Consider the following 25547-nt stretch of genomic DNA (forward strand, 5'->3'; position numbering starts at 1 on the left):
TCTTACCTGACTCTGCCCATGGATTGAGGCACAGAATAACAACAGATTAACAAATCCACAACATCAGTTAAAATAAATCAATTTAAAAGAACAAATAAGTCCCATACATATTAAAAACAATCCACATTTAAAAGTTAATCAATTAAAATTCACAATTTAAAAATCATCTGGATAGGCCTCCCAGATGAATCTGGTCTTCAATCCTATCATATTCAGCTGTCGGATCTCTTCTGGCTGGTTGGTCCACAATCTACAGGCATCTGAAGAAAAAGACCTCTGCTTGACAGTTGGCAACCTGGTCCTGCCTGATTGTAAATGGCCCCCAAAGGACCCGAGTGTACGGAGCGGATCATATGGGAGTGTATGATGCACATGTTTCTTAACAGAACAGAACAAAACACGTGGAAGATAAATACAACCGTCTTACAACTATTCATAGATAGTGGACATATTTAGGGTACTTCATGTTAGGGGAGCGGATATAGATTTGCATCCTCTCTTTAGTTAAGATACTTATCCTTTCCTCCCTTTTTTCTCGGTTATATTGTTTTTAAAAATCTACACATTTAAACACATGCATGCTAAAAAGATTTATCATTGTTGTTTGCTTGTGCATGTGTTTTGTTGTTAAGCTCCCTCTGCTCCCCCTGGGAATGTCACCCTCTCCATCAATGAGTCAAGCTCTTCTGTGATAATCACTTGGATTAAGCCTCCTGCCACAATGATGAATGGTGAACTTCAAGGTTACAGTATCTCATATATGTGGCAGAATTCAGCATCTGTAAGTATGAAGTTATGAATAACCTAGGCAAAAGTAGTTTCACAAAAGAAGCTTCTTTAAATCTACAGGTTTTACTTTATTGCAAGTGATATTGCCATTCTACAGGAACATGCATTTTACGCTTATTGCTCCTATTGTGCAATGAATTCCAAATGGATGAGATTATTATTGTTTACCATACTTAACAGAGGATAGGGAACCAGAGACCATTTTAAAAGTGGCTAAGTTTTGTTCAGTGACTGTAAAACTAAGGAGAAAAGTGGTGAATGATTTTAGAGAATAATGTTTCTATGTATATTTTTAAATTACTGTTTTAGTTATATGTACCAAGTAACTTCCATGTTCTAGATGTGCTATGAGTATGCTGTAAATATGATGCTGATTTTGTTGTTCTGGTCTATGACTGAAATAAACAGCCTCATTCATGTCAGGACCACACAAAGATGCCTTGTACAGAGTCAATATTCATCCACTTGCCCCAATATTATCCTCTCTTTAGAGTTTCACATATAAGGTGGAGAAGTGGAACTGCTGGACCTGATCCCATTCCCCACCACCACTCCCTTCTCCTTTTGTGTCGTGTCTTCTTAGATTGTAAGCCTGAGGGCAGGGAACCGTCTAACTAAAAGATTGTATGTACAGTGCTGTGTAAATTTACAGCGCTATATAAATAAAGGTTAATAATAATAATAATAATAATAATAATAATAATAATAATAATAAGTTTTTCCCATCACCTTCTTCCTGATTAGTTTAAGTGATGATTTCAGGGATTAAACCTTCTTGCAAAACTTGTGCTCAGCCACTGAGCTATAATCAGACTAAGCAAAGTGGTGGCACTAGGTATACAGCTGGCTCTGCATCGACACAGATTCTACCATCCATGGATTCAGTCATCCATGGCTTGAAAATGTTTTTAAAATATATGCATTCAAAAACCAAACCTTGGTTTTGCTATTTTATGTAATGGGTACCATTTCACTCCACCATTCTATTTAATGGAACTGAAGCATCCACAGATTTTAAATAAATAATAAAAATAAAAATTTTATTTATATTTTCCTGCCTCTCCCAGGTGGATCGAGGCGGGATTACAGTCCAGTATCAATATATAGTATACAAATGTAAATCACAACAATAAAAACAACAATATACCGTAGTACAATAAAATACTATTAAAATGTATAACAATTAAAACAATACTATCAAAGTGAAAAGGAGAGAGATGTTTCAATCTAGGTCAAGGAGACAGGAAAATATGTCTTATAAGAGATCAGGTTGGTATCCACGGGGGGGTTCTGGAGCCAAATCCCAGCAGATACCAAAGGCTCATTGTATTTTAAAAATGTAACTGCCCCGGTCATGTAGAAAGAGGAGGAACATGTGGCCTTCAAGACGTTAAACTACAATTGAAGGCTATGAAGAGTGAGGCCAGTTGAAGGTTTGAGTCCAGCACCATTTGGAGGGCCACAGGTTCCACATTTCTGGTGTATAAAGCAGTGTTGAAAATTTGATTTTAAAAGGGGAGCAACAATATCTGGAGAAGTGAAGACATATTCTTTATTTGTAGTTGATGATGCTGGCATATCCCTTCTCTGGGGAGGGAGCATGTGCTCCTGCAGCAGTGCCAGATATTTAACTGCTCTTAAGAGAATGAGGCTGCAATCCTGTACACATGGACCCGTGAGTAAGTCCTGTTAAACTCAGTGTTGAACTTCTAAGTAGGCATGCTTAAGCTTGCACTGGCCCAAACTCTGCATTCATGCAGTGTCTTTAGCCTTATGAAAGAGAGGGAAATTGTGCCTGGAATCTTTAGCTGCTTGTAGTTAAAAGGGACATTTTGCAATGACCTGTGATCTAATGCCTTTTGTGAAATGTGTTTGTGACTCAGCCTTTCAGAGCATAATATAAAGCCATTTGAACTTTTCAATCCAGTAAGCTGGGAGTTTTATCCAAAGCAAGGTTGACTTATCCCTTCTGGTCACTGAGGCTGCAGTTGGATGAAAACAGAATGGCATAAATCTTTCCCAGTGGGAAAAATGCACCATGCATCACAACTCTCATTGAAGCATGGTGCTTTCTGAAACCCTCTTGTTTCAAAATAACTGTGAAAAAAAGTGTGATGAGGAAGCAAAAGAAGAAGCAGAAGGAACAGCTGGCACTTGTGACAGAAGTATGCTTAGGTTCTGCTTGCTCACATGTTTGTATTGTTTTGATTCTCACCCCATTAATTTTATTTATATTTGACGGATCTTCTCTGTTTTTAGTATGAGGCATAGTAGATAAACAGCAGGCTCCATTAAACAGTTTTTATGGATGTCTACTGAGAAAAAAGAACCACTCAATTCAAGTGAGGCTTAATTTTAGGTCCAAAACACACTGCAGAAATAATTCAGTTTGAGACCACTTTAACTGTCCTGGATCAGTGCTAGCAAATTCCGGGAATTGTAGTTTTGTGAGACACTTAGCTTTCTCTGTCAGAGCACTCTGGTGCCACAATAAACTACAATTCCCAGGATTCCCTAGCACTGAACCTGGGCAGTTAAAGCAGTCTCAAACTGGATTGTTTCTGCAGTGAGTTTTCGACTTTAGATAAACATGTATAGGATTAAATGTGTTGATGTTTCCTATGGAAGGATAAAACAATCCATTGTTTTCTGCAGAACTTTTCTGTTCCCCTTTTAAAAGAAATGCTTCTAGGATTTAGAAATCATATGGTCCAAATACACTGCAGTCAGCAAAGTAGTATTCTGATCTTGTGACTAGTGCTGGATGAAGATGTATAAGTCATCAGACAACAAACTACAGGAGACTTCCTTGATCCTTAGGGGAAGATAAATCTTTTTGTCCAGCTCCCTAAATGTTGAATGCCAAGACTTTAATATCTTAGGCAGTTCATATTTAATAAGTGCTTACAATTTTTAAAACAGAGCTCACCCAAGACATTCTGTCCCATTTGACAAAGAACACCCCCCCATTCCATAAACAAAAGGAAGTACTGTAGAATTGATGGTTTAATTGTGCCTCAACAGAAATTTTAGGGCAACATTGAGCAGGTAGATACCGTAGAGGGGGGCAATCCATGCACTCCTCTGTTCTCAAGCACTTCACCCCCATCATCCACCACTTAAGGCAGCTGCCTCACTCCACCTAATGGTATGGCCAAGCCTATTCTAAGAATTGTAAAATAAACTCCATTATTTGTTTTTAATATCCCTGAGTAAAATGGAAAGTCAGCTTCTTAATGAAATCTTTCAAACGACAAGGGACTTCAAGTATCTGGAGGAGATTATTGGGAAGAAGAAGCCTCTTAGGCAGGATTAGATCTATATATGAGCAGGGCCTAATGTACTGAGCTTAACCCTAGTTAAGAGATTGGGAACAACTCATAGGATCACACGAACCATTTCCCATCCATCTTAACTCATGCGAGGAACTATTTATTTCTGTATATGTCACACACACCCTCAGAGGAAGGAAGGAGGAAATAATTAATTAAATAAAATGTAGTTCATTTGGAGAGAGCCAGCATGGTGTACTGGTCTGAGTGTTGGACTACAACCCTGGAGACCAGGGTCCAAATCCCTGTTTGGCCAGGGATGCCAACTGAGTGAACTTGGGCAAGTCACATTCTCTCAGCCTCAGAGAAAGGTAAAGGCAAACTCCCCTTTGAAGAAATCTTGCTAAGAAAACCCTGTGATAGATTTGCCTTAGGATCACCATAGGTTGGAAACAACTTGGAGGCACACAGCAACAACAACTTCCACTACTGAGACTAAAGTTGTTTTCTTTTCCCAGAGACACTGAATCTCTACTTCTAGGTCTCAGTATTTCAGAATCTTTTATCTCACTTCTTCTTCAGCTCTTCAACTCCTCAGGATTGCCTCCTCTAAAGTCCAAGCTTTTCCATCCTTGGCTACAGTTATGTCTGTCATATTATATTCCCATTGTGTGTCAGTTTGAATCTTAAAGTCCTGTAGGATTTTTATGTCACCATTGTTGACAACATTTTCCAGGCTTATTCTTCATGAATGGCAAATGACATTTTTGTGTAGCTTCCAATCACTTTAACACTGGTCTCATTTAATTCATTCATTCATTCCAGAGAAAGGTTAATACTGAAATTTCAACCTAAGTCCATCACTTGATTTAAAATATGAATCTAGTTACCTTTCCTCTTTTCATTGGTCAGTTCCCAACTTAATTCATAACTTAGTTGAAATTAATACATTAGTTTATGTCACCAGCATATAATATATGAGGACAGATAGAAAGACAGAGAAAGGAAGGAAGAAAATCATCTGGTGGTCTTAATGGTTTTATAACTGAGAGGAAAGCTTAGTTCCTGTTTATAGAGGATTCTTCTACTTGCTTCGTCAGTTCCAGTGACACCAGTTCAGCATATTGCCCTACTGAGGTATTGAACATTACTTGCCAACCTGCCAGCTGCACTTTGAGTCACAAAATAAGTTGTTGTTGCTGCTGTTTTTCCAGTGGCAGTTAATTAGAAAGCAGCACCTAGTGTTCTTCCAGCTATTCAGCTGACTCATTGGCTGTCCAGGAAATAAATGAGTTTACAGGAAAGGGAATTTCTTGTTTCAAATCGGACATGCTAGTATTTCAAATCAGACATGCTAGTGTATCTGCACCTGTTTGGGATGATGCTGTGACAAATTCAGCTTGTTAAAACAATTTGCATTGCTTCTCTGGTGGTATTTTAATTGTAAGGGGAAAAAATCTCCAAATGCTCATTTTATCACTAGCTACATTCACACTATTTAAGCGAAAAGGACACAAATTCCAAACCAAATAACAAAGTACTTATCAGTATTAATTGACTTACTACTGGTAGTTACCTTTCTTTTTGACTGATAACAATTTTCTTTTAAGCATTGAAGATTTTCAGATTTTTAGCAAATGCTCAAGTATATCTTAATGGCCCAGTTACTTGTAAATTTATTTAGATGCCTCATTCTACTCACTTGGAAGGCAAGTAAACCCAATTATACTCCAACACTAGGACTATGACAGGCCAACATTTTTATGTGACATTAGATTGTTTTTGTTGCACGTCATCCCCCCACCTTCTTTTGTAGCTGTGAATAATAGAGCTAAGAAAGTTACTTTTAAGAAGAATGAGGCATCTAAATAAATTTACAAATAACTGGACTGTTAAGATACACTTTTAAGAAGAATAAATATGACATACTGAAGCCATCCAACTGAGCAGTGGAAGCAGGCTGATGATGCTCTGGACCCATTGCTACTACTGGTCAGTTATGGATAGCTTCTGCATGTAATTGTGTTTATTTATAATTTTCCAAGCTTTGTCCTGGAATAGCAATCCCAGCCAGTGAAAAATAGCATGGCCAACATGATAAGAGAAAATAATAATTGGAACAATTTATGTGGTTTTGTAAAGCCAGAAATGGAGGCAAGGTGGTTTTGGAGTGTAATAAGAAAAATGAATTTTACTAGCTATTCACATCCTCTGTTTCATCAGAGCACTCTGCTTTTTGTTTACATTATTAGGTTTATTTTGTCTCTTTTTGGCTTTGTCTCCAGTCTGAGGACAGCCTTGTAATGACTAGGTCTGATAGACTATAGCTGGCAGCTTATACAGCTGTATAAAATTTATGTTCACTTTTGATTTCAGTGGTCCAGGGAGTTTAAACAGAAATGCTTGTCAGCTGCTTCATTGTTCACATCCAGTGCTTGGAATACTACAGAGATTCTACATTCTCCATAAATAGATGATTGTTTTCATGGCTTTAATCTCTGTTGGTTACTGGAAGACCCACAGCGTAAACAAATAAGCATGAAATGTAATCTGAAAATCTGTCAGATCTGGATAAATCTTGGTTTTTTCAGTTAATTATTTAATGGCTTAAGTGAGGAACAAGGTTTTCCACTAATTCGTCTGTCTTTTGAAAACTTTTTTCCCCATGTGCAGCACAATCACTCTTCTCATGTTGACAAAGATACCAATGCCATCCACATCCCGATTGTGGCCACTAATGCCACGTGCATAGTGCGAGTAGCAGCAGTCACAAATGGTGGAGTTGGGCCGTTCAGTGACCCAGTAGGAATTTTTATTCCAGGGAATGGTGAGTCAGAGCAGTCTGGTGGTATCAGTTAATGTTGTGAGCTAAAGTCTTAATTTTATTCTTTAATTACATTTATATCCTGCTTTTCTTCCAAATGAATCCAAGATTAGGGGGTGCAGATTACACCGGGTGGCACTAGCAGAGGGGGTGAGATCAGGCAGAGTGGTGAGGCATCCCAAGGTCTCTCCCTTAGAAAGGAAAGGGGACCCTTCTTGGTTTGCCATTCCCCTTTGCAGGGGTGAGGACAAGGATAGGCCACAAACCCTGCTCTCTGTTTCACAATCCCACAGCTTACCCTTCTACTTGGCTCCTTTCCACTGTTGTTCTCTGGGAGATAGAGCTGTTTACAGGGACTTCCTCTTTCCTTAAGAATGGAGATTTTTTGTAATTAAAAAACTGTTCTTGCTCGGGAGAGCATCTCGTCTTTGCTGTCTCAGCTGGGGAGGAACCAAAGTGGCAGGATGCTGGGTTCCCTGCAGTGAGACTCTCCTCCCCATCTGCACCCCCATCCCAGGAGGTCCATGGGGGCGACACCATGAGTTACAGCACCAACCCTAGTAATGCCACTGTCCAGAACAGTGTACATGGCTGTCCTTCCCAATTTATTTTTACAATATTTCTTTAAGACAGGCCAGGCTAAGAAAATGTGGCTGGATCAAGGTCCAGTAGGAACTAGAGGCTACTACATTAGAAATCGTATCTCAAAATGGGTAGGGACAGCCCTGCTGACACATGGTACCTGACCTGATTGTCCAAACTCCACTGTCCATCCCACAGTATCACCCCAAGTCATTTATATACATATGCTGATATACAAACATACACTCCTTTCTATAGGATGCATGCCTCTTGTTATGAAATTAGGCTTTTAAAAAGTTTCTGTTGACAACAATGGAGTTTTTTTTTCCAAGGTGGAAAAACTTGCAGTGGAGAAGGGATAGTTTTTGTGTGGGATCACAGGATTCAAATGGAGAGGGGGAAAACTGAAGTTGACAAATATTTCCTCCCTTCAATTTTCTAATTAGTCTTGTTGCAATAATGATTTGAAATGGATGCATTTCATGTCCATTTCTTCGCCTTTTTGTCTTTTCTCTCTTGGATATTTCAGCAAGTGCTTCTTAGGCACATACTGTCAGGAAATTTTCATTCCAGGTTTCTAATAATGTAAAGGAGATTTTACAAAAGAAAAAAAAGGATAGTAAATGCACACTATTGTAATGGCTTTACTACAGCCCATACAAATTTCAAAAATCTGAACTCGAAGATTGGCAGAATGCATATGTATCATTGCCACTCAACAACTGAGAAAACAAGTAAACAAATAAATAAATAGAAATCACTAACACAATAGGTGTGGGGACGTAAGCGGGAGGAACATTTGGAAGCATCCTAAGTTCTGGCCATATTGGGCTTCCTCGTAAGAGGCGTGTTTGATATTTTATTATTTATTATTATTTATTATTTGATTATTTTATGCAGATTGTGATGAGCTATTTGACTTGGGGCAAGTTGACTTTATATTATTTTATTTATTTAATAATTTATATGCTGCCTTTCTCCTAGGCCAGGATCCAAGGCTGCTTCTGTAACAAATTTTAAAAAGGTTACAAAAATTTTTAAAACCAAAGTAAAAATACCACATTAAAACACTATAAAACTAATTTAAAATCATACAGAAGTTAAAAATAGATAAAACGTACATCATATCAAGAACCTTCCTTGATTAAACATTAAAAGTGTGTTTAAATAAAAAAATATTATGGTTTGCTGCTGGTGAAAGGAAAGCAGAGACTATGTCATGTGTTTTATGCTCAAATTTGAATTAAGAGTTATGCTAAATAAACTACAGAGTAGCTTCCACACTATTGCCTGCTAAGCAAGGTGTTTGGCAGCCCTTTCTTTTCTCATGCAGTGGTTTTCCTGGAAATTCCTTCCAGGTTAAAAGGCAGGAGTTTTTCTGACTTGAAACATTTATCAGGCTGTCTCAGAATGCATAAATCTGATGAAACCATCCACTTGTGTCAATATCAAATATGTAACAAAACAACAACTCTAAAACCCTTGATGTCAAACTGCTCAAAAGCATATCTCCCCCTCCACACACTGTATATGAAGATGCTAGTGTCTTTTCCCCTGTAACTTGTCTTATTGTTGTAGGTGTGACATCTACCACGTCTTCTTCAACTACAGAATCTGGAATAACAGATTCACTTATGATAGTCCTTGGGTTTATATTTGGAGTTGTTATCGTCGGCTTAATCATGTACGTGTCTGTGATTGTCAGGAGAAAATTGACAGAGGAGACTAAGTTTGGGTAGGTAACAAAAACAAAATACTTATAACCATACACACAACTCCCTTGTTAAAATAGCTCCTTTGGCTGTCAATCTGTTTTTGTACAATATTCAAAGTGCTGTTTATGACCAATATAGCCATATATAGCTTAGGTCTAGGTTGTCTCATAGTCCATATTCTTCCATATGGGCCTGCCTGTGTCTTTTCGAGGGGTCCTTTTCTTTGTCTCACCATCCTCATAGTTACATCTGATGGGAACATGGGAGAGGGCCTTTTCAGTGGCTGCTCCAAGGCTCTGGGATACCCCTCCTAGAGAGCTCAGACTTCTTGCTATCCTTCTGTAGGCAACTGAAGATGTTTTTGTTTTAGCAGACCTTTGAAGGCTGACTGCTTAGCGAACCTTTCATAATGTGCTGTATTGTTTATGTTTTATGTTTTTCCTTTTTAATGGTCATGCTTTTCATTCCTTTTAATTTTATTTTACCAATAGTCTAATAATATTTTTAAATTTTGTATAATACAGATTTTAATGGATGTTTTAACTTTTGTAAGCTGCCTTGAGTCTTTGACTGGAAAAAAGGTGGGAAATAATTGGAGCCTGGACATTGGTTTCTAGAGCACTGCTCATGAATTTAGGCAGTATTGACAGAATAGGTGGCAGGATGTTCTTTCATTTTCTAAAGCAGCACAACAAGAGGCAAGCTTTCTAAAAAGCCCTCAGAAATCGCTGGAGTTACTGCCAGTAAGCCAACAGGCCCAATTAAAGGTGCTTGTGTAAGAAACAAAGTCCTAAATAACCTTTGAGTAGTATGACCTATGGAAGTAACACATGTAGCAGAGCCTTCTTGGTGATGGCATTCCTGCTTTGGAACCACCTTGCTGTAGAGACTCCCCCATGCCCCAGTCTTTCAGGTGATGGCTGAATGCATCTTTCAGAGCATCAGGAAATTTTTCTTTACTGTTCATAGGCTTTAAATTTTTTAATATTTGTTATATTTTTTAGATACTTGTTAAACTCACTGCTGTGAGTTTAAGCATTTGCTTCTATGTAGTTCTCAGCCATTTTCGATCCTTGTGAAGGAAGACAGGATGAAATAAGGTCAGCATCATTGTCGTCTGTCATCATCTGTCTTCCATATATTTAGCCAGAATAGTTGTCTGCACCTAGGATCTTTGCAGTTTCCTGTGACAAGGACTACTTCTGAAATCTATACCAGAAAGGAATAGACTGCTTGATGGTTAATAAATTGCTGAACCCGATTTTCAAATCCAGGCTTAGCTCAAGACTGACAATTAGTATCCAGTCTTATTTAATTGTCATGGCTCAATGCTATGGAATCCTGGGATTTGTAGTTCGTTGTGGCACCAGAGCTTTCTGGCAGATAAGGCTAAAAATCTCACAAAACTACAAATATCAGAATTCCATAGCATTGAACCATGGTGGTTAAATGGTATCAAACTGCATTAATTCTGCAGTCTAAGTGTAGCCTAAAATACTTTGAATATCAAGTCTGTAAGTGCAGCAGGCCCTTGGTATTTGCTGGGGTTTGCTCCCAGGCCCCCCTGTGGATACCAAAATCTGTGGATGTTCAAGTCCTATTAAATACAGTGGCATAGTAAAATGATGTTACTTTTACCAAATGGCAAAATCAAAGTTTTATTTTGGGAATTTATTTATTTTTAAAAAATATTTTCAAGCTGTGGATGCTTGAATCCATGGGTAGAATCCGTGGATATGGATGGTCAACTGCAATGTTAGAGTTACCAGATTGAAAAGTGGAGAGGGCTTCTGTCCAACATCCAACATCCCGTCACCATGTACAGGTGTGGGAGTTGGACAGTGAAAAATGTGGATAATAAAAATAAATCAACTCAATCAACCAACAAATAGGTTCTAGAAAATATCAAACTCGAACTCTCCCTGGAAGCCAAGATGATGAAGCTGAGGCTGTCGTAATTTGGTCACATCATGAGAAGGCATGACTCATTAGAAAACATGATAATGCTTGGAATGGTGGAAGGCAGTAGAAAGAGAGGAACACCACATGCCAGATGGCTTGACTCACCTAGGAGCTCACAGGGCTAAATCTACAGGACCTAAGCAGAGCAGTGGATGATGGGGGCGGGGGCTTGGAGATGTCTCATACACAGGGTTGCCATGAGTCAGGACCAGCTTGAGGGCAGATAACAACAACAACAAGCTTAGAATCCAGTCAAAGGCACTTTTTCATGCCATTGATTTAATTAGAAAATGGGCAGCATGCCAGCTCAGGAGTATGCTCCACCAAGGCCAGTGTGATTTACTACCAGAGAGGAATGCATAAGACAGCAGATTTAAGCACTGGTTTAATTGTCCTGATTGCCCATAGTACTGAAATAAGGTAATGATGGTGCCTCAGTGAACAGTAAAACAGGGCAAAGAATGAGAATCCACATAATCAGCAGATTTGGATAATAGAGGTTCTGCTATGTGACCTTTTGGGAAGTATGATTCATTTGTGCATGTGACTATGAAGAGCTTTTTGACTACTAAATGTCTTAATAGTGTTTGTTACATTTTACTGCATAATATACAGTAAAGTCTCTAAACCTCCCTAGCCCTTTGTTCCTTAGCCTTAGATCTCCTTCAGTACATCATTATTCCCTATAATTCGCACTGTCCTGTCAGGAGAACTATATCAGATTGCAATCCAGATATCCACACTTTACCATTAAATTTTGCCAGACTGCAGGAGCTGAAGCAACCATGGTGCATTTTCTCTCTGGACTTGCTTCCCTATTTTTCTCCTTCGTGCTCTATAGCATACCCTCAAACATTTCACACATTTAAACTGGGACATGGGTGACCATGCAACATCAGGATGTGGTCATGATAGCAAAAATTATTAATAAGAAGCAACAGACAAGCTAGGAGATACTGCAGCAGTTTGCTTTTGTCTTGGGCGGTCTATCCGTGCCTTGTTTTGCTGCGCGAGGGAGCTGCAGCGGGCAAATCAATTTTTAAAATATATAATCTTTGTCAAAAAGGCTTTTATATGGTGTATGTGTATTTCTGTTCTTTAACTTTTGTATGTTTCATGCAATTTTATATTTAGCAAGCATATTTTAATTGTTTTAAATTTTTTTATTGTAACAGAATGGTTCCCAGTTGATAATGGGATCAAGCAAGGCAGCATATTATCAGCTTACTTGTTCAACTTGTAGGCAGTAAATATCATGCAAAGAGCAAGTTTAGACTCAGAAGGAGGAGGAGGAAAGATAGGAGGAAGGAACATCAATAATGTAAGATATGAAGGTAACACCATACTATTAGAAGAAAATATCGCAGACTTGGAACAATTATTAAGGAAGGTCAAAGTAGAAGGTGCTAATGCAGGCTTACTGCTGAACATAAAGAAAACAAAAATAATGACCACAGAGGATCTACATAAATTCAACCAAGATAATGAAGAAATTGTAATAGTTAAAGACGTCCTGTACCTTGGATCAAATATTGATCAGAACAGAGATTGCAGTCAAGAAATAAGAAGAAGACTAGGAATAGGAAGGATTGCCATGAAAGAACTAGATGAGATCCTAAAGTGCAAAAATGCACAACTGAGCACTAAAGTTATAATGGTCCAAGCCATTTTATTCCCCCATCACCATGTATAGATGTAAGAACTGGACAGTGAAGAAATCTGAGAGAAAGAAAACAAAGTCATTTAAGATGTGGTGCTGGAGAAGAGTGCTGAGGATACTGTGAATTGCTAAAAAGAAAAAAAAAGAGGGGGGGGGCTAAAACAGAGCAAGACTGAACTTTCTCTGGAAGTCAAGATGACAAAGCTGAGGCTGTCGTACTTTGGTCACATCTTGAGAAAGCTGGATACTCATTTTACCAATCTACAAAAGGATGGAAGGCTGAGTCGAGCCTGAGCCCCTTGCAGTTTGTGAGTGAATGGCTGCAATACAGGCAATTAATCAATGCACCACCAGGGCTCATATTTGGTCCCTTTCTGGGAGAAATGAAATGAAATAAATAAAAAGAATAAGAAATGGGATAGCAAAGCTGAAATAGCATTTCCCTAATTATTACCTCTCGGTACCTGAGGTGGATGGTTCAGGAAATGTCTTGGATTTTTACCTTAGTAAATGTGTGAAGGCTCTCTGTGTCAACTCAGTGACAGAAAAGCACCTTGTTTGTGGTGAGAATAATGCTTGAAAAAATAGTTTTGGCCTGCAGACCCCAGAACCCAAGTCACCATTTTGGCTGGTGGTTTCTGGGAGTTCTATCTTCAAAAACCTAAATTGGCAAATACCTAGTGAAAGGAATCAGGATTTCTTTGTATACTTATATTTTCAGGTTACTACATTTGCCTGATTATTTTCAGAACACTTCTATGAAAATGATCCTGATTTAAAATAGAATTTCAGTAAAGGTATTATTGTATTGAATTAGCATTGTGACGAAGGAAAATGTGTTATAAATTGGGAGTGATTCTGTCAACAGGAATCGGATGTGGGCAGACTAAATGTTTTATTGTAGCATAAATGTTTTTGGTTCAGAGTCTACTTTATCTAATTCATGAAATGTCAACCTGATGCAACATGCTTTTTATATATGTGAGTGCAGGAAGATGGGAAGATGAAAGCAACGAGACCACAATAAAATGCAAAAAATACAGATAGTGATAATTGTGTTAATAATAATTTCAATGATTATTCACAAGACATTGTTGATACCAATGTTTGTAACAATAATGTAATATGGTGCAGTACCCTAGAAATAGAATAGGTTGTGCTGCGAAAATGTTGATCTTGTTTACTGCACAAACCACTTCTAAGCCTTAGTCTTTTCTAACTGGAAGGCAGCCACTTTCTGCCATAGTATGCAAGTATTGTTTTATACTGTCAACAAAGGCCCATTGTAATCTCACTTCACAAAACTCCTTCTTCCCTTGTGACCTTGTACAGTGAAGTTCTAAACAGTTCAGCAACTTTTTTAAAAAAAGCCTTTTGAAATAACCAGCTGTTCTGAGTGTACCAAAATATTTTTTTCCACAACACACTTCTGGGAATTTGGCTCAGTTAAGAATCTAAAGCAAAATCTCCTATGTTTCTTCATACTAATGCAATAGTCTGTGAGTTCTCCTTTGTCTGTTAGAATTCAATAGATTGCAATAGCTTAAAATTCACTATAGATATCAGCACTTAACTATGCACAATGCTGCTTTTGGAAGCATAATTCCTTTATTATGAAATACACTGAGCAAGATTTGTTGCTGCGTGATCAGACTTCTTCTCCTACAATGGTAGTCCCTCTTCCCATCATTCCCCCTACAGTCCCTGTGCCCCTTCAGAGTTGCTCTAGAGCAGTGATTCCCAAACTTTGGTCCTCCAGTTGTTTTGGAATTCAGGTCTCAGAATTCCTGACTGTTGGCCAAGCTGTCTAGAGCTTCTGGGTGCTGACGTCCAAAATGCCTGGAAGATCAAAGTTTTGGATCCACTGCTGTAGAGGAACCCTGTTACCCACTGGAACAGATTTCAATGACACAGAGGGCTACAGGGTATGGAGATGACTTTGTGCTTCCTTATTCTGCAGATAAAAGCTATTCTATCAAAGGGAAACACTAATGAGATTCAATCACTGAGGTGCTGTCTATGTAGTAAACCTTTTTCTTTTGTAGCTGTACTTCAGTAATTAGCATTTTGCTGTGTCTTGGGCAACTAAAATTTATAGATTATTCAGCTGAGTCCTGATCTAGCCTATGCAGGGACACAATGACATGTCAAAATTATGAAGTGCCAGAATAATTCATCTCACTGGAGGTGGCAGAATCATAGAATCATAGTTAGAAAGGATGTCATGGGTCTTCATGTCCCTGCTCCGTGCAGGATCTCCAGATGAAACATTCTCTAGGTGTTTATAGATTTCAATGGCTTCCCTGTGCATTCTGACCTGATAGATGTTGGCATGGTCCAGAATTTCAGTGTTTTCAAATAGCATTTTATGCCCAGGATGTTTTATAACATGTTGTGATACTGCTGATTTTTCTGCCTGGCCCAGTCTGCAGTGTCTCTTGTGTTCCTTTATTCAATGAAGCATTTCAATACTATTTACAATTTCAGCACTACCTAACACTGCCATCCTCATAAGGGTGCCATTGAACCCTTTCATTTCCTCCCCAAAGCTTCATAGTCAGAGGTGATCTGTTCAGGGATGTTCTTGGCAGTGTTGTTGGTGTCAAGATGAGTAAGAAGAAAGGGGTGCTGATCAGTGTTCTTGGTGAGCTTTGGCAAGTGACATCCCAGATATGTGTGCCAAGAAGAAGGCACACTTCCCAATTTATCTTGTCAGGCTGCCATACAAGTGTCTTTCTACTCCCAACCACTTTGCTTCTTGTTGTGGTGGACAGCTACCTTGACTCTTTTGTTGGCATGCACTCTCCATTGTTGCTCGTGTTTTTTTTTTTGGCAAGAAGACAGACATTGCACATACATTGCAGTGGATAACTATGGATCCTTCTGCCTCCATCTCTGCAGTTATTTCTCTCCCCTTCCTACTATAATATCTATATAGCAGTGGTTTCCAAACTTTGGCCTTCCAGGTGTTTTGGACTTCAACTCCCAGATTTCCGAGCCATTTTGAATGAAGTTCAGGGATTCTGGGTGCTGAAGTACAAAATATCTGGAGGACTAAAGTTTGGGAACCACTGCTATGTAGGGTATAATAGTGTGTGCTGCAAGGTACATGACGTTGGCTCAAAAGTTTGATGTCTCTCCCAACCTGGCTGCTTTTTGCTCACAGTGACTTCAGCAAAGGCAGATGGGGGAAAACATACATATGAGCTGCTACTATCCCAGGACTTCCTGTCTCCACAGATAGCATGTATGAATGCTTGTTAAAAATGTATATCCCTGAAGGCAGAGATCTAGCATGCTGTGGGAACTTGGCCTGGAGCGTTTCTTCCTGAAATGCTAGCTTTAAAAAAAAAATTGCAGGGAAGTTTCTTTTTTATAGGATACAGAATTCAAAGTGCCATTGGCAACCTCTGCAGCCAGAGGTGGTACAGTGTACCTCTCAAAATGTGTAAGTTAAAATTAAGTCTGTTGTATACTTATTAGCTGACTATAGCTTTTTAAACAAAAACACTAAAGAAAGCAGGTAAGCTGAATGGTTGGTGGGGGCTGAGAGAAGAGGTGATCCTCCATGCACTATGGTCCTGGGGCAGGAGGAAACTCCCTGAAAAGCATCTATTTGTATTTTTTTTAAAAATAACTTTAAGTGAGTTTTCTTTCATTATGGTTGTCCTTGCTGTTCAAAGGCTCCTGTTTGCTTCTTGAGACGTTGAAATGGTAAATTAGGAAAAGAAAAGAAATGTAGTGCATAGAAGTGAAAGTTCCTAAGTTCACATTGTTAATGAACACTGTTTTAAAGGAACAGGAAATGATTAAGTAATGTCATTTCCTTACCCCACCCCAAAATAGTTGAGTGACTCAGCATTGCTATTATAGCCAAGCTGAATTTATCAAGCATTTATTAAGATAAACTAATGGAAAACAACTGTTATCATATAATGCAGTAGGGGAAAAATTAAACATGGTGGACAATGCTTGAACTTCCTTTCCTTTTGAATTGTTTGAATTCCTGCTGAGTTAAACACCTGTCCATGACAATTCCCTGGCTAAGACAATCAAGTTGCCTTTTTGCAGCTGCAACTCCCATGCTTTCTAAAGAATACAGTTTGATGGAATATTGTTACCACAACATTAAAATGTTATATTTTTCTGACTCCCATAGGTATGCTTTCAGTAGTGATGAGTCAGAACTGGCTGTCAGTTACAAAGCCAAGAAGTCCTACTGCCGCAGAGCTGTTGAACTCACACGTAAGTTTTACATTTGCCTCTACACCTGTCTATTGTTCTATTTTTTAAAACACACAGAATAATGCTGCTGAGAAGGCCAAGGATTTATGCATTAGATGGAATATCCAATCATCCCAATAAAGGATTCAAAAGAAATGCAAGCATGGGTTTAAGCAAGCAACCAGTTTACATCCACTTTCTTTACTCTTGATGGTGGCTTGATTATGCTGACCATTTCCCCAAGAATAGAGGGAAGAGGAGTGAGAGATTGGAATATGGGAATGGGTGCACATCAACCAGCAACTGGTATAACCAGCAATGAATCAGACCATATATCTGTTTAAGTAAGGAACAGTGCACAGTAGGCCATCAGACTTCCTTATCAAATTGAATGGCAGAAAAACAATTTTCTCCTGGGAAACTGTCAGAGATGATCTGAACCAAGAACAAGTCAAGAACGAATAAAAATTATAATTGCCTAGAGAAAGTCTCAAACTGAACAGGTAGTCTGTATGGTTCTTTCTGAGAAGGAGAGCTAGTGGTCAGCCCAAGTGGCTGGAGTTATCTCAGTATTCTAAAAACAGTGCTATTCAGAGAGGTTTTTCATGGACTGGTTCCTGTCCCTGAGCCATTGGTTGCTGATTAAGTTCCATGAGAGAGAGAGGGGTGTAGCCAATGGTCACAAGTACCATACTGTTCCCTGGTGTCAGGGATGTCACTACGGTTGGTGTCACCCAATGAGATAATTAACAATTAATTTTAATTTTTTTAAAAAACCTGGGAACCCTCCTTTCTTCTACTGAGCCTTGCTCCATGCACACCATCTCTTCAGCAATTTAAAGGGACGCAGACAAATGCCACAGCCCATTTCTGCCAAAAGACAGATGTCTGGGAAGCAGTGGTGTCACCACCCCCCACCCGAGGTGTCACATGGTGTGGCCTGAACCACCAGCACCCCCTAGTGACACCCCTGCCTGGTGTATTGGAGGAAAATATTGCAAGTCTCCTACATCAGATATCTTAAAAAGCACTGTTTTAAAACTGTTCACTGCATAAAGAACATTCCAGCTTGCAGTGTTGTTGGGCTCTGCACATAGCTGTGGGTCCCCAATTCTAAATCTAGCAACTTCTGAAGGAAACATTGGGAATCTCCTTCACTGTGCTATGGAAGAGTGTCAACAATTTTGAAAGTTGCAGCCCATGTTCTCTTCTTGTTTTCTGTAGGGTTTCCCCCACTGTAGTACTTACAATACAGAGGGGAACTGGACTATTGCAAACGTATTGGTCATGGTGTGTTTTCTGAAATGGTGCATAGATAAGTTCTTATACCCCCCTTTCTCTATCCCATTCATAACTTCTTGTGTCTCCTTAAAGAGCAAGAACAAGAAGGAAAAAGGATGAGAAAATAGAGGAATTACTCTTGCAATGGAAATAAGGGGGCTGTGGTGCTATTCTTTCTCTACTGTTTATTTGTGCACTGGGATATAGGCTAACACGTGCTCAGTACAGTATATTTAAGTTTTGTAGATTTCTGTGGCCCTGTCTTTCATATAGAACCTTATGCTTCACACCGTCTGTCAAAAAAACCCCTCCATAATTTGCATTACAACTACATGGTGCTGTGTTTCATGGACTGTACTACTTCAGTCCCACTTGAGTGGGATTCATGTTTGGTATACCCTCACAAACTACATTGTACATAGCACATTGGGAAGGAAGTAGGAGAGAGGCATTTGCCCATTACTAGTCTAGCTTTCTGCAGGGTAAGAATGCTCAGAGGAAGAATTCAACCTTTAGATCATTTATATGCAATCTGAACTGGTACAGCAAATAAAAAGCTATATTGTGTACTTCCGCAGCATGCATTGACTAACTCTATTTTCAACATAAAAAGACCTTAAATTTCTTCTTATCAGCTGATGGCCTCTTCTTACTTCAAGCATAAGATGTGACATTCGGGCACTGCTTTTTCTAGCTCACCAAAATTTCTCTCTTTGCAGTGGGCAGCCTTGGGGTGAGTGAAGAGCTGCAGGAAAAGCTCCAGGATGTTGTGATTGTCAGGAACAACCTGTCCCTGGGGAAGATCTTGGGAGAGGGTCAGTATCAGGCATCCTGTTAGCTATCATATATTCCAGGCAAGCCTTTGTTGTCTCCAAAGTGGCCTTAACTCAAACTAACATGAGCACTTTTGATGGGCAGAATGCTGAAAGGTCCAAAGTAGCTCATTTTGGCCTCTTTCAATCTAGACCTATTCCATGGAAAGCCACATGTATGTGTATAACTTTACCAGAGTGAAAAACAAAATCGGCAAAAACAAAAAAGGCACCATTAATAACTGCAATCAATAGATCTTAAAATCAGCTACTATGTGGCTGATATGTAATCAAGTTCAGCCTTCCACATCCAGAAAATTTCCAAATCTGTTCAGTATGTTCTGCTGGACCATTCTCCAAATAACCAAGTACTCCCTCCCTCCCTCCCTCCCTTATTTGTTAAGGGGTGGGTCTACACTACTTTGGGCTGCAGTGGAGTATTCTGGCCCTGAATTCCCACCTTATCAGTTCCCTTTTACTGAAGGTTTTTGGCTCTCAGAGTGAATAACAGGTGGCTGCCTTCCCTGCCCCTGTTCGTCACTGGCTGCTGCTGCTAAGGTCAGGATGAGGCACCTAGCCATGCTATGGACACTGGGCACCTCGTTCTGACCTCACAGTGCCTTGTGTCCATGGTGGTGGGGATGGAAAGCTTACAGGAACCATGAGTTCTCATGAGTGAAAACACAGCCACCTTTGTCACTGCAAAAGGAGTAAAAAACTCACAGCAAAAGGTGAGTTATTTAAATGCGGGTTAGAGGGAGGGAGCCCGAAATCGGGTGCGGACTTCATGAAGACACGCCAGACCCAATTCAGGATCTGCATCATGTATACATATAAAAAGATTGAACCCCAACCAGGGGTGTTTGGGGGAAATCACCAAAGTAGACAAGCCCAAGAACTCTTTCCAGAATTTTTGGCAATGTAGTGAGATGTTCCACAAGTCTCCCATTTTTGTTTACATAATCAGTAAAGTAGAACCAATCATCAACAAAAACATCAACCCCTTGTTCCCCTCTCAAATATCCGATATTCATAATTAGCCAGATCAAGAAACTCTTGCATCCAATAGTGGGTGTTTAGGTTGTGTGCATATTTCCAGTTTTGTTCAGTTTGTCTACATGCTATCAATAAAAGTTGTGAAATCGGATTTTTATTCTGTAGCATTGTATTTCTGTGCTTAAATAAGTAAAAAAAAAGCATAGTTCTCCTCTCTTTTCAATTTTCTCTTTAATAATTTCATCAATAATATTTATTACTTCAGTTCAAAAAACCACTATCCTGGTGCATTCCAACCACATATAGATTAATGTTCCCCCTTTTCCACATCCTCTCCAACAACTTAGATTATATTTATGACAATAAAGAGATTGTTTAAAAGGAATGTAAAGCCATCTGTATATCATCTTAAAACCTCTCTCTACTGTTAGCAGAAATGGATCTAAAAGGCGAGCTTGTCTATAGTCCCTTCCATTCACAATTGGGAATTTTTATTCCAAAATGGAAAGCCACATATTGCGAGAGCATCAATGTACGCTGAAGAAAATTAGTTTAAGATTCACAAAAAGTCCTGTGGCATTTTACAGATTAATATATTTATTATAGCAGTAATTATTCATTGACCAGAGCCCAATGGAATATATCCACTTTTTCCCTATGTCTGAATGGACTTTGGCCATGCCACAACAATTTTTTAAAAGATTTTTAAAGTGACAGATTTTTTGCTTCAGTGTAACAGCTGACACAGCCTAGATTAAGAACATCACTTTCACAGTGGGTGGTACATTCCAAAGTAAACCAGCCTACCACAGCTCCTCATTTATTAACCACAATGCGGAAAGCCAGTTCATACCACATGAAGGATATTTTTATTGAGAATAGCACAACTGGGATAAGGGGAAGTGGAAGTAATGCATTATGAAAGAAATAGCCACCATCTAAAGGTGCTGCTAAAGGTGTAAAATATGTACAAGACTGAGATCTGGAAGCGCCAACCTCTGCGTCCCACCAGCTGGGAACAATATACAGTACTGTAATGGGGAAGACACAGCAGAGGGCCTTCTTACCTGTGGCATCTCACCTGTGGCACCTCACCCTTCCCCTGGAAACCTGACTGGCATCAACATTGGTTTCAAGGCATGGCTTTCTATATGCCACTTTGTCCTGGGAGAAAACCAGAGTATAAGTTAAATAAATAAACAAACAAATAAATATTACAGTGGACTTTTGATATCTGCTGGGATTTGGTTCCAGGATCCCCTGTGGATACCAAAATCCATGGAGGCTCAAATCCCATTAAATATTATGGCATAGTAAAATGGTGTCCTTTATATAAATGGCAAAATCAAGCTTTGCTTTTTGAAATTTATATATATTTAAAATATTTTCAAGCCATGGATGATTGAATATGTGGAGGGAAATTCTGACTGTATTACAGCTGGGATTTAATTTACTTTTAAGCATGTACATATTCTCTATTTTAGCCTTTCTCAACTCTTTTAAGTGGTTGAGTTATTTAATATTTTAACCTATTAAAATTATTCATTGATTTTAATCTGGATTAAAATCTTAATCCAATTTTAATCTGGAATTTTAAAAAAAATATTCATATTGTTTTATGATTGCTGCCCTGAGTGCTCACAATAAAAGGCCCGAATAAATCTGTTTAAATGAACAAATTTTTGGCACACTGACATGCAAAAAGCTACATTCTTTTTCATTTCTAAATGCCATGTTTTGTCCTTTAAACATTGTCAATTGGAGCCTCCAGACTCAGTTTCTTAGTTAATTTTAAACCCAAAGTGTCAGGGTTCTAACATTTGTCTGTTAGGCAGTTCCATAGGGGTACCCTCCAAGCAGGGAGATTTGTCTTGGTGCAGTTTGACATAACACCAAAGTTATGGTCCTTAACTCTTCCTCCACTGCTCAATTCTCCTCTGCAAGTGTCCTCCCCTGACAGGTTTTAATGTCTCTGCAGTCAGAAGTAGAAGGGGGGAAAGCACCTTGGGCATGGATTTGCAAACCAAAATTTGTAGGTGTAGGTCAGGTTCTCTTCCCCTCTAACCCACATACACATTTTGTGTTACCCCGGAACATGCTTCTCAATCAACCACTGGATGGGTGAATGAGAGATACTCTTGTAAGATAAGTATGGTTCAAGTTTGGCCCCTCTGATTGTTATACAGTTCCAAAGGCCTAGAGAAGAGTCTTCACAACAAGTATGATATATAATATTTTCTCCAGTTGAAGCTGCTGATTTTTATGAATTTTGAAAATAGTATTAAACTTTTGGGGACATGGACTAATGAAGATGTATTTTCCTCTTCATCCAGGAGAGTTTGGATCAGTCATGGAGGGGAATCTCAGCAATCCTGATGGAACTATTCAAAAAGTAGCTGTGAAAACTATGAAATGTAAGTAATTGGTAAATTTTGATGGATTTAGAGTTGTTTGTTTTTCAGAAACATTCAGATGCATCCAAGCATTTAGTGGTATGCTCAGTCCTGCCCTAAGTAGGGAAGAGATAGATTTCTGACTGATCGATTATCCAAGTAATTTATCTCCATGTTGCACAAATATAGCATTTTGATATCACTTTAACTGCCATTGCTCCATCCTATGGAATCTTGGGATTTGTAGTTTAGCTGGGGGAACTTAACATTTTCTAATGCACTTCTTTGAACTACAACATTAGAGTTCTCAAAAGCCAGCACAGTGTGATGGTTTGAGCATTGGACTATGACTCTCGAGATCAGGGTTCGATTCCCTGCATGGGCATAAAAAACCCCACTGGGTGACCTTGGGGAAGTCATGCTCTCTCAGCTTCAGAGGATGGCAGTGTCAACCCCCCTCTGAAAAAATATGCTAAGAAAACCCAGTAATAGCAACCTTAGGATTGTCATAAATCAAAAAATGATTTGGAGGCATACAACAACAACAAAGCCAAGTTCTCTGGCAGAGAATTCTTCCATCAAATTCCAGGATTCTACAGGATGCAGTCATGGCAGTTCAAATGATATTAAGGCACTATAATTGTGCAGTGGATACATCGCTGTTCAAATTTAGCAAACTGGAACAGAAAAAACAAATTTTCCACAAGCTTGCTTTCAGGGAGCCAGTGATACCTGTATATCAATTGAAGGGTGATATTCTGCAGCAGCCTTACCACTACAACCATGTATTTATGGACACAGGGGATAAGCATGGTGCTACTCCTTCAACATTAAATATTTCTGCTTTTCTTAATGGGGTTAGAAATCAGTAGAATAAGTTTCTGTTTGTAATTCTCATGAAAGGCTTAGAGAACTTACCAGTCAAGAGTCAGGCAAAAAAATGTAAGAATGGTATAGCCATTGAAACTTGTGACTCTTCCCACCTAATGGCTGTGTTGAGATGACACTGTTAATATACTAACTGTGCAAAAGAAGTTGTAGCATAGGTTTCATAGACTTGGTCTACTTCTTAGATGCATCAAGTTACACTACAACTTCTTTCACACAGTTAGTCTCCAAGGTGCTAAAAGATCTCTTTGCATACTGATATTCCAGACTAACATGGCTATGTCTCTGAATTCTACAATCACTATAATTTTCTGTTAGGACTTCATTGAAAATAACAGGGCTTTTTTTCTTGAAGTCATGTATGGAAAATAGAGTTAGATGAACTGACATTATTGTAGCCCTGTAGGTTCAAGGATCAAGCCATGACTCTGAGAGACCAGGATCAAAATCCTAATTTAGCCATGGAATCAAAGAGTGGCCTTAGTCAGCAGCCTCGACAGACCAGCGATAAAGGCCGGCATCAGGGCGGAGTGGGGGTGTGGTGTCTGCATGACGCATGCCCCGACTCTGCCCCCATGCTGGCATGATGCCATGTGCCCCACCTCATGGCAGACAGCATCATAGCGCTCCTCTGCTGCTATGTCCAAATCATGCAGCACCAAAGGAGCACTAAAAAGCCACTGCGCCATGCTTTTGCGCTGCAGAAAGGCCAGATTGCGGCCACGGCATGTAGCAGCTGCAGCCCTAATCTGGTGCTGAAAGGGTCAATTATAGGCTACTTCTTAGGGGCAATTTGTTCAGGCCCTAAGCCTCCCCCAATTTGGTGCCCTCTAGATGTGTTGTATTACAGCTCATGTTCCATGGTTCTGGTGGTTGGGGATCATGAGAGTTGACATCCAAGATATCTATATGGCATCAGGCTGAGGAAGGCTGCTCTAGTTCATAATTCTAACAATGTCTATAAATAGTTTTTTGTGGATTTTTCAGGCTATGTGGCCATGTTCTTCAGATGCCAGCCATAGATGCTGGCGAAAAGTCAGGAATAAACTCTTATAAAACATGGCCACATAGCCCGAAAAACCCACACAAAACTATGGATGCTGGCCATGAAAGCCTTCAACTTCACAATGTCTATAAAATCTGCCTTGAAACATTCAGCCAAAGGGTCGAGTTGCATTCTTCCAAAAAGTTGCCAAGGTAACATCTTGGGTTTGATATACTGCATGCTTGTTTAACTGACCTTTGCATAAACTCAAAGGAAAAAAATGCTGTTTCTAATTTCCACCAAAATAACTTTCTTAGATATCTAATTGCTGGGGACACCCTGTTCCTTTCTGTTCAAGACATGTTAATGATTCCTTTGTACAGATAAGGAAGTGAAAAGCATTTAAGAAGTGATACTTGGAACGTTAACTTTAACAAGACTTGTTTTTTGCTCTGCTTTCAGTGGACAGCTTTTCCCAACGAGAAATTGAAGAGTTCCTTCGGGAAGCTGCATGCATGAAAGACTTTGATCACCCAAATGTCATCAAACTTCTTGGTGGGTTAACCAGCAAGTAGCACTTGTTGGGTACAAGGTTTTGGATCATAGCAAAGCAGAGAGTTATTATGTTTGCCCAAACCAGTTCAAAGGTGTTCATAGATTTTTCTTCCTGTATTCAGAGTACACTAAATGAGGGAAAATAAAGTGATCAAGGGATTAGAGCAACTAACAAGGAAAAGTTACAAAGACAAGAAAGGGCAGCCATGCTAAAGGCTCATAAGATTATGGTGTGGTATGCTCACTTAACTTTAAAGTGGGTAAAACAACAATGAAATGGTTAAAGATTTTTTATACCTTGGTACAATTGTCGTTCAACTAATCAAAATAGTACTATTATAGTACTTCTACTCTATTCTGCTTTGGTCTGGCCTCAAAGTGTAAAGCATATCATTAAATGCAAAAGTCAGAATCATTCACCGCATAGTGTTTTTGAAAACTGGGCAACGAAATGCTTACAGGAATAAAATTAACTCATATGAAATTCAATGTTGGAGAAAAGTTCTATGGATACCAAGGACTACTAAAAAAACAACTGAATGAGTCATAGAGCAAATCAAACCTGAATTTTTGCTATAATCAAAGATGACTAAATGAAGGCCCATTACA

The 25547-nt window shown here is 39.1% G+C and overlaps 1 protein-coding gene across 3 annotated transcripts in view; it reads left to right on the top strand.

Moving 5' to 3' along the window:
- MERTK (MER proto-oncogene, tyrosine kinase) overlaps positions 1-25547 on the top strand; it is an 83113-nt gene that overhangs the window by 42971 nt on the left and 14595 nt on the right. Inside the window, exons 8-14 of one of the 3 annotated variants that reach the window (XM_042452043.1) lie at positions 633-781; positions 6735-6888; positions 9046-9202; positions 16964-17049; positions 19029-19124; positions 22451-22531; positions 24846-24938. In XM_042452043.1, coding sequence (XP_042307977.1) covers positions 633-781; positions 6735-6888; positions 9046-9202; positions 16964-17049; positions 19029-19124; positions 22451-22531; positions 24846-24938 — 816 coding nt within the window. The remainder of the gene's footprint in view (positions 1-632; positions 782-6734; positions 6889-9045; positions 9203-16963; positions 17050-19028; positions 19125-22450; positions 22532-24845; positions 24939-25547) is intronic. The other 2 variants (XM_042452051.1, XM_042452058.1) reach the window with 2 other exon arrangements.

The sequence above is a fragment of the Sceloporus undulatus genome, chromosome 1, assembly GCF_019175285.1.
Source record: "Sceloporus undulatus isolate JIND9_A2432 ecotype Alabama chromosome 1, SceUnd_v1.1, whole genome shotgun sequence".
Classification (NCBI taxonomy): domain Eukaryota; kingdom Metazoa; phylum Chordata; class Lepidosauria; order Squamata; family Phrynosomatidae; genus Sceloporus; species Sceloporus undulatus.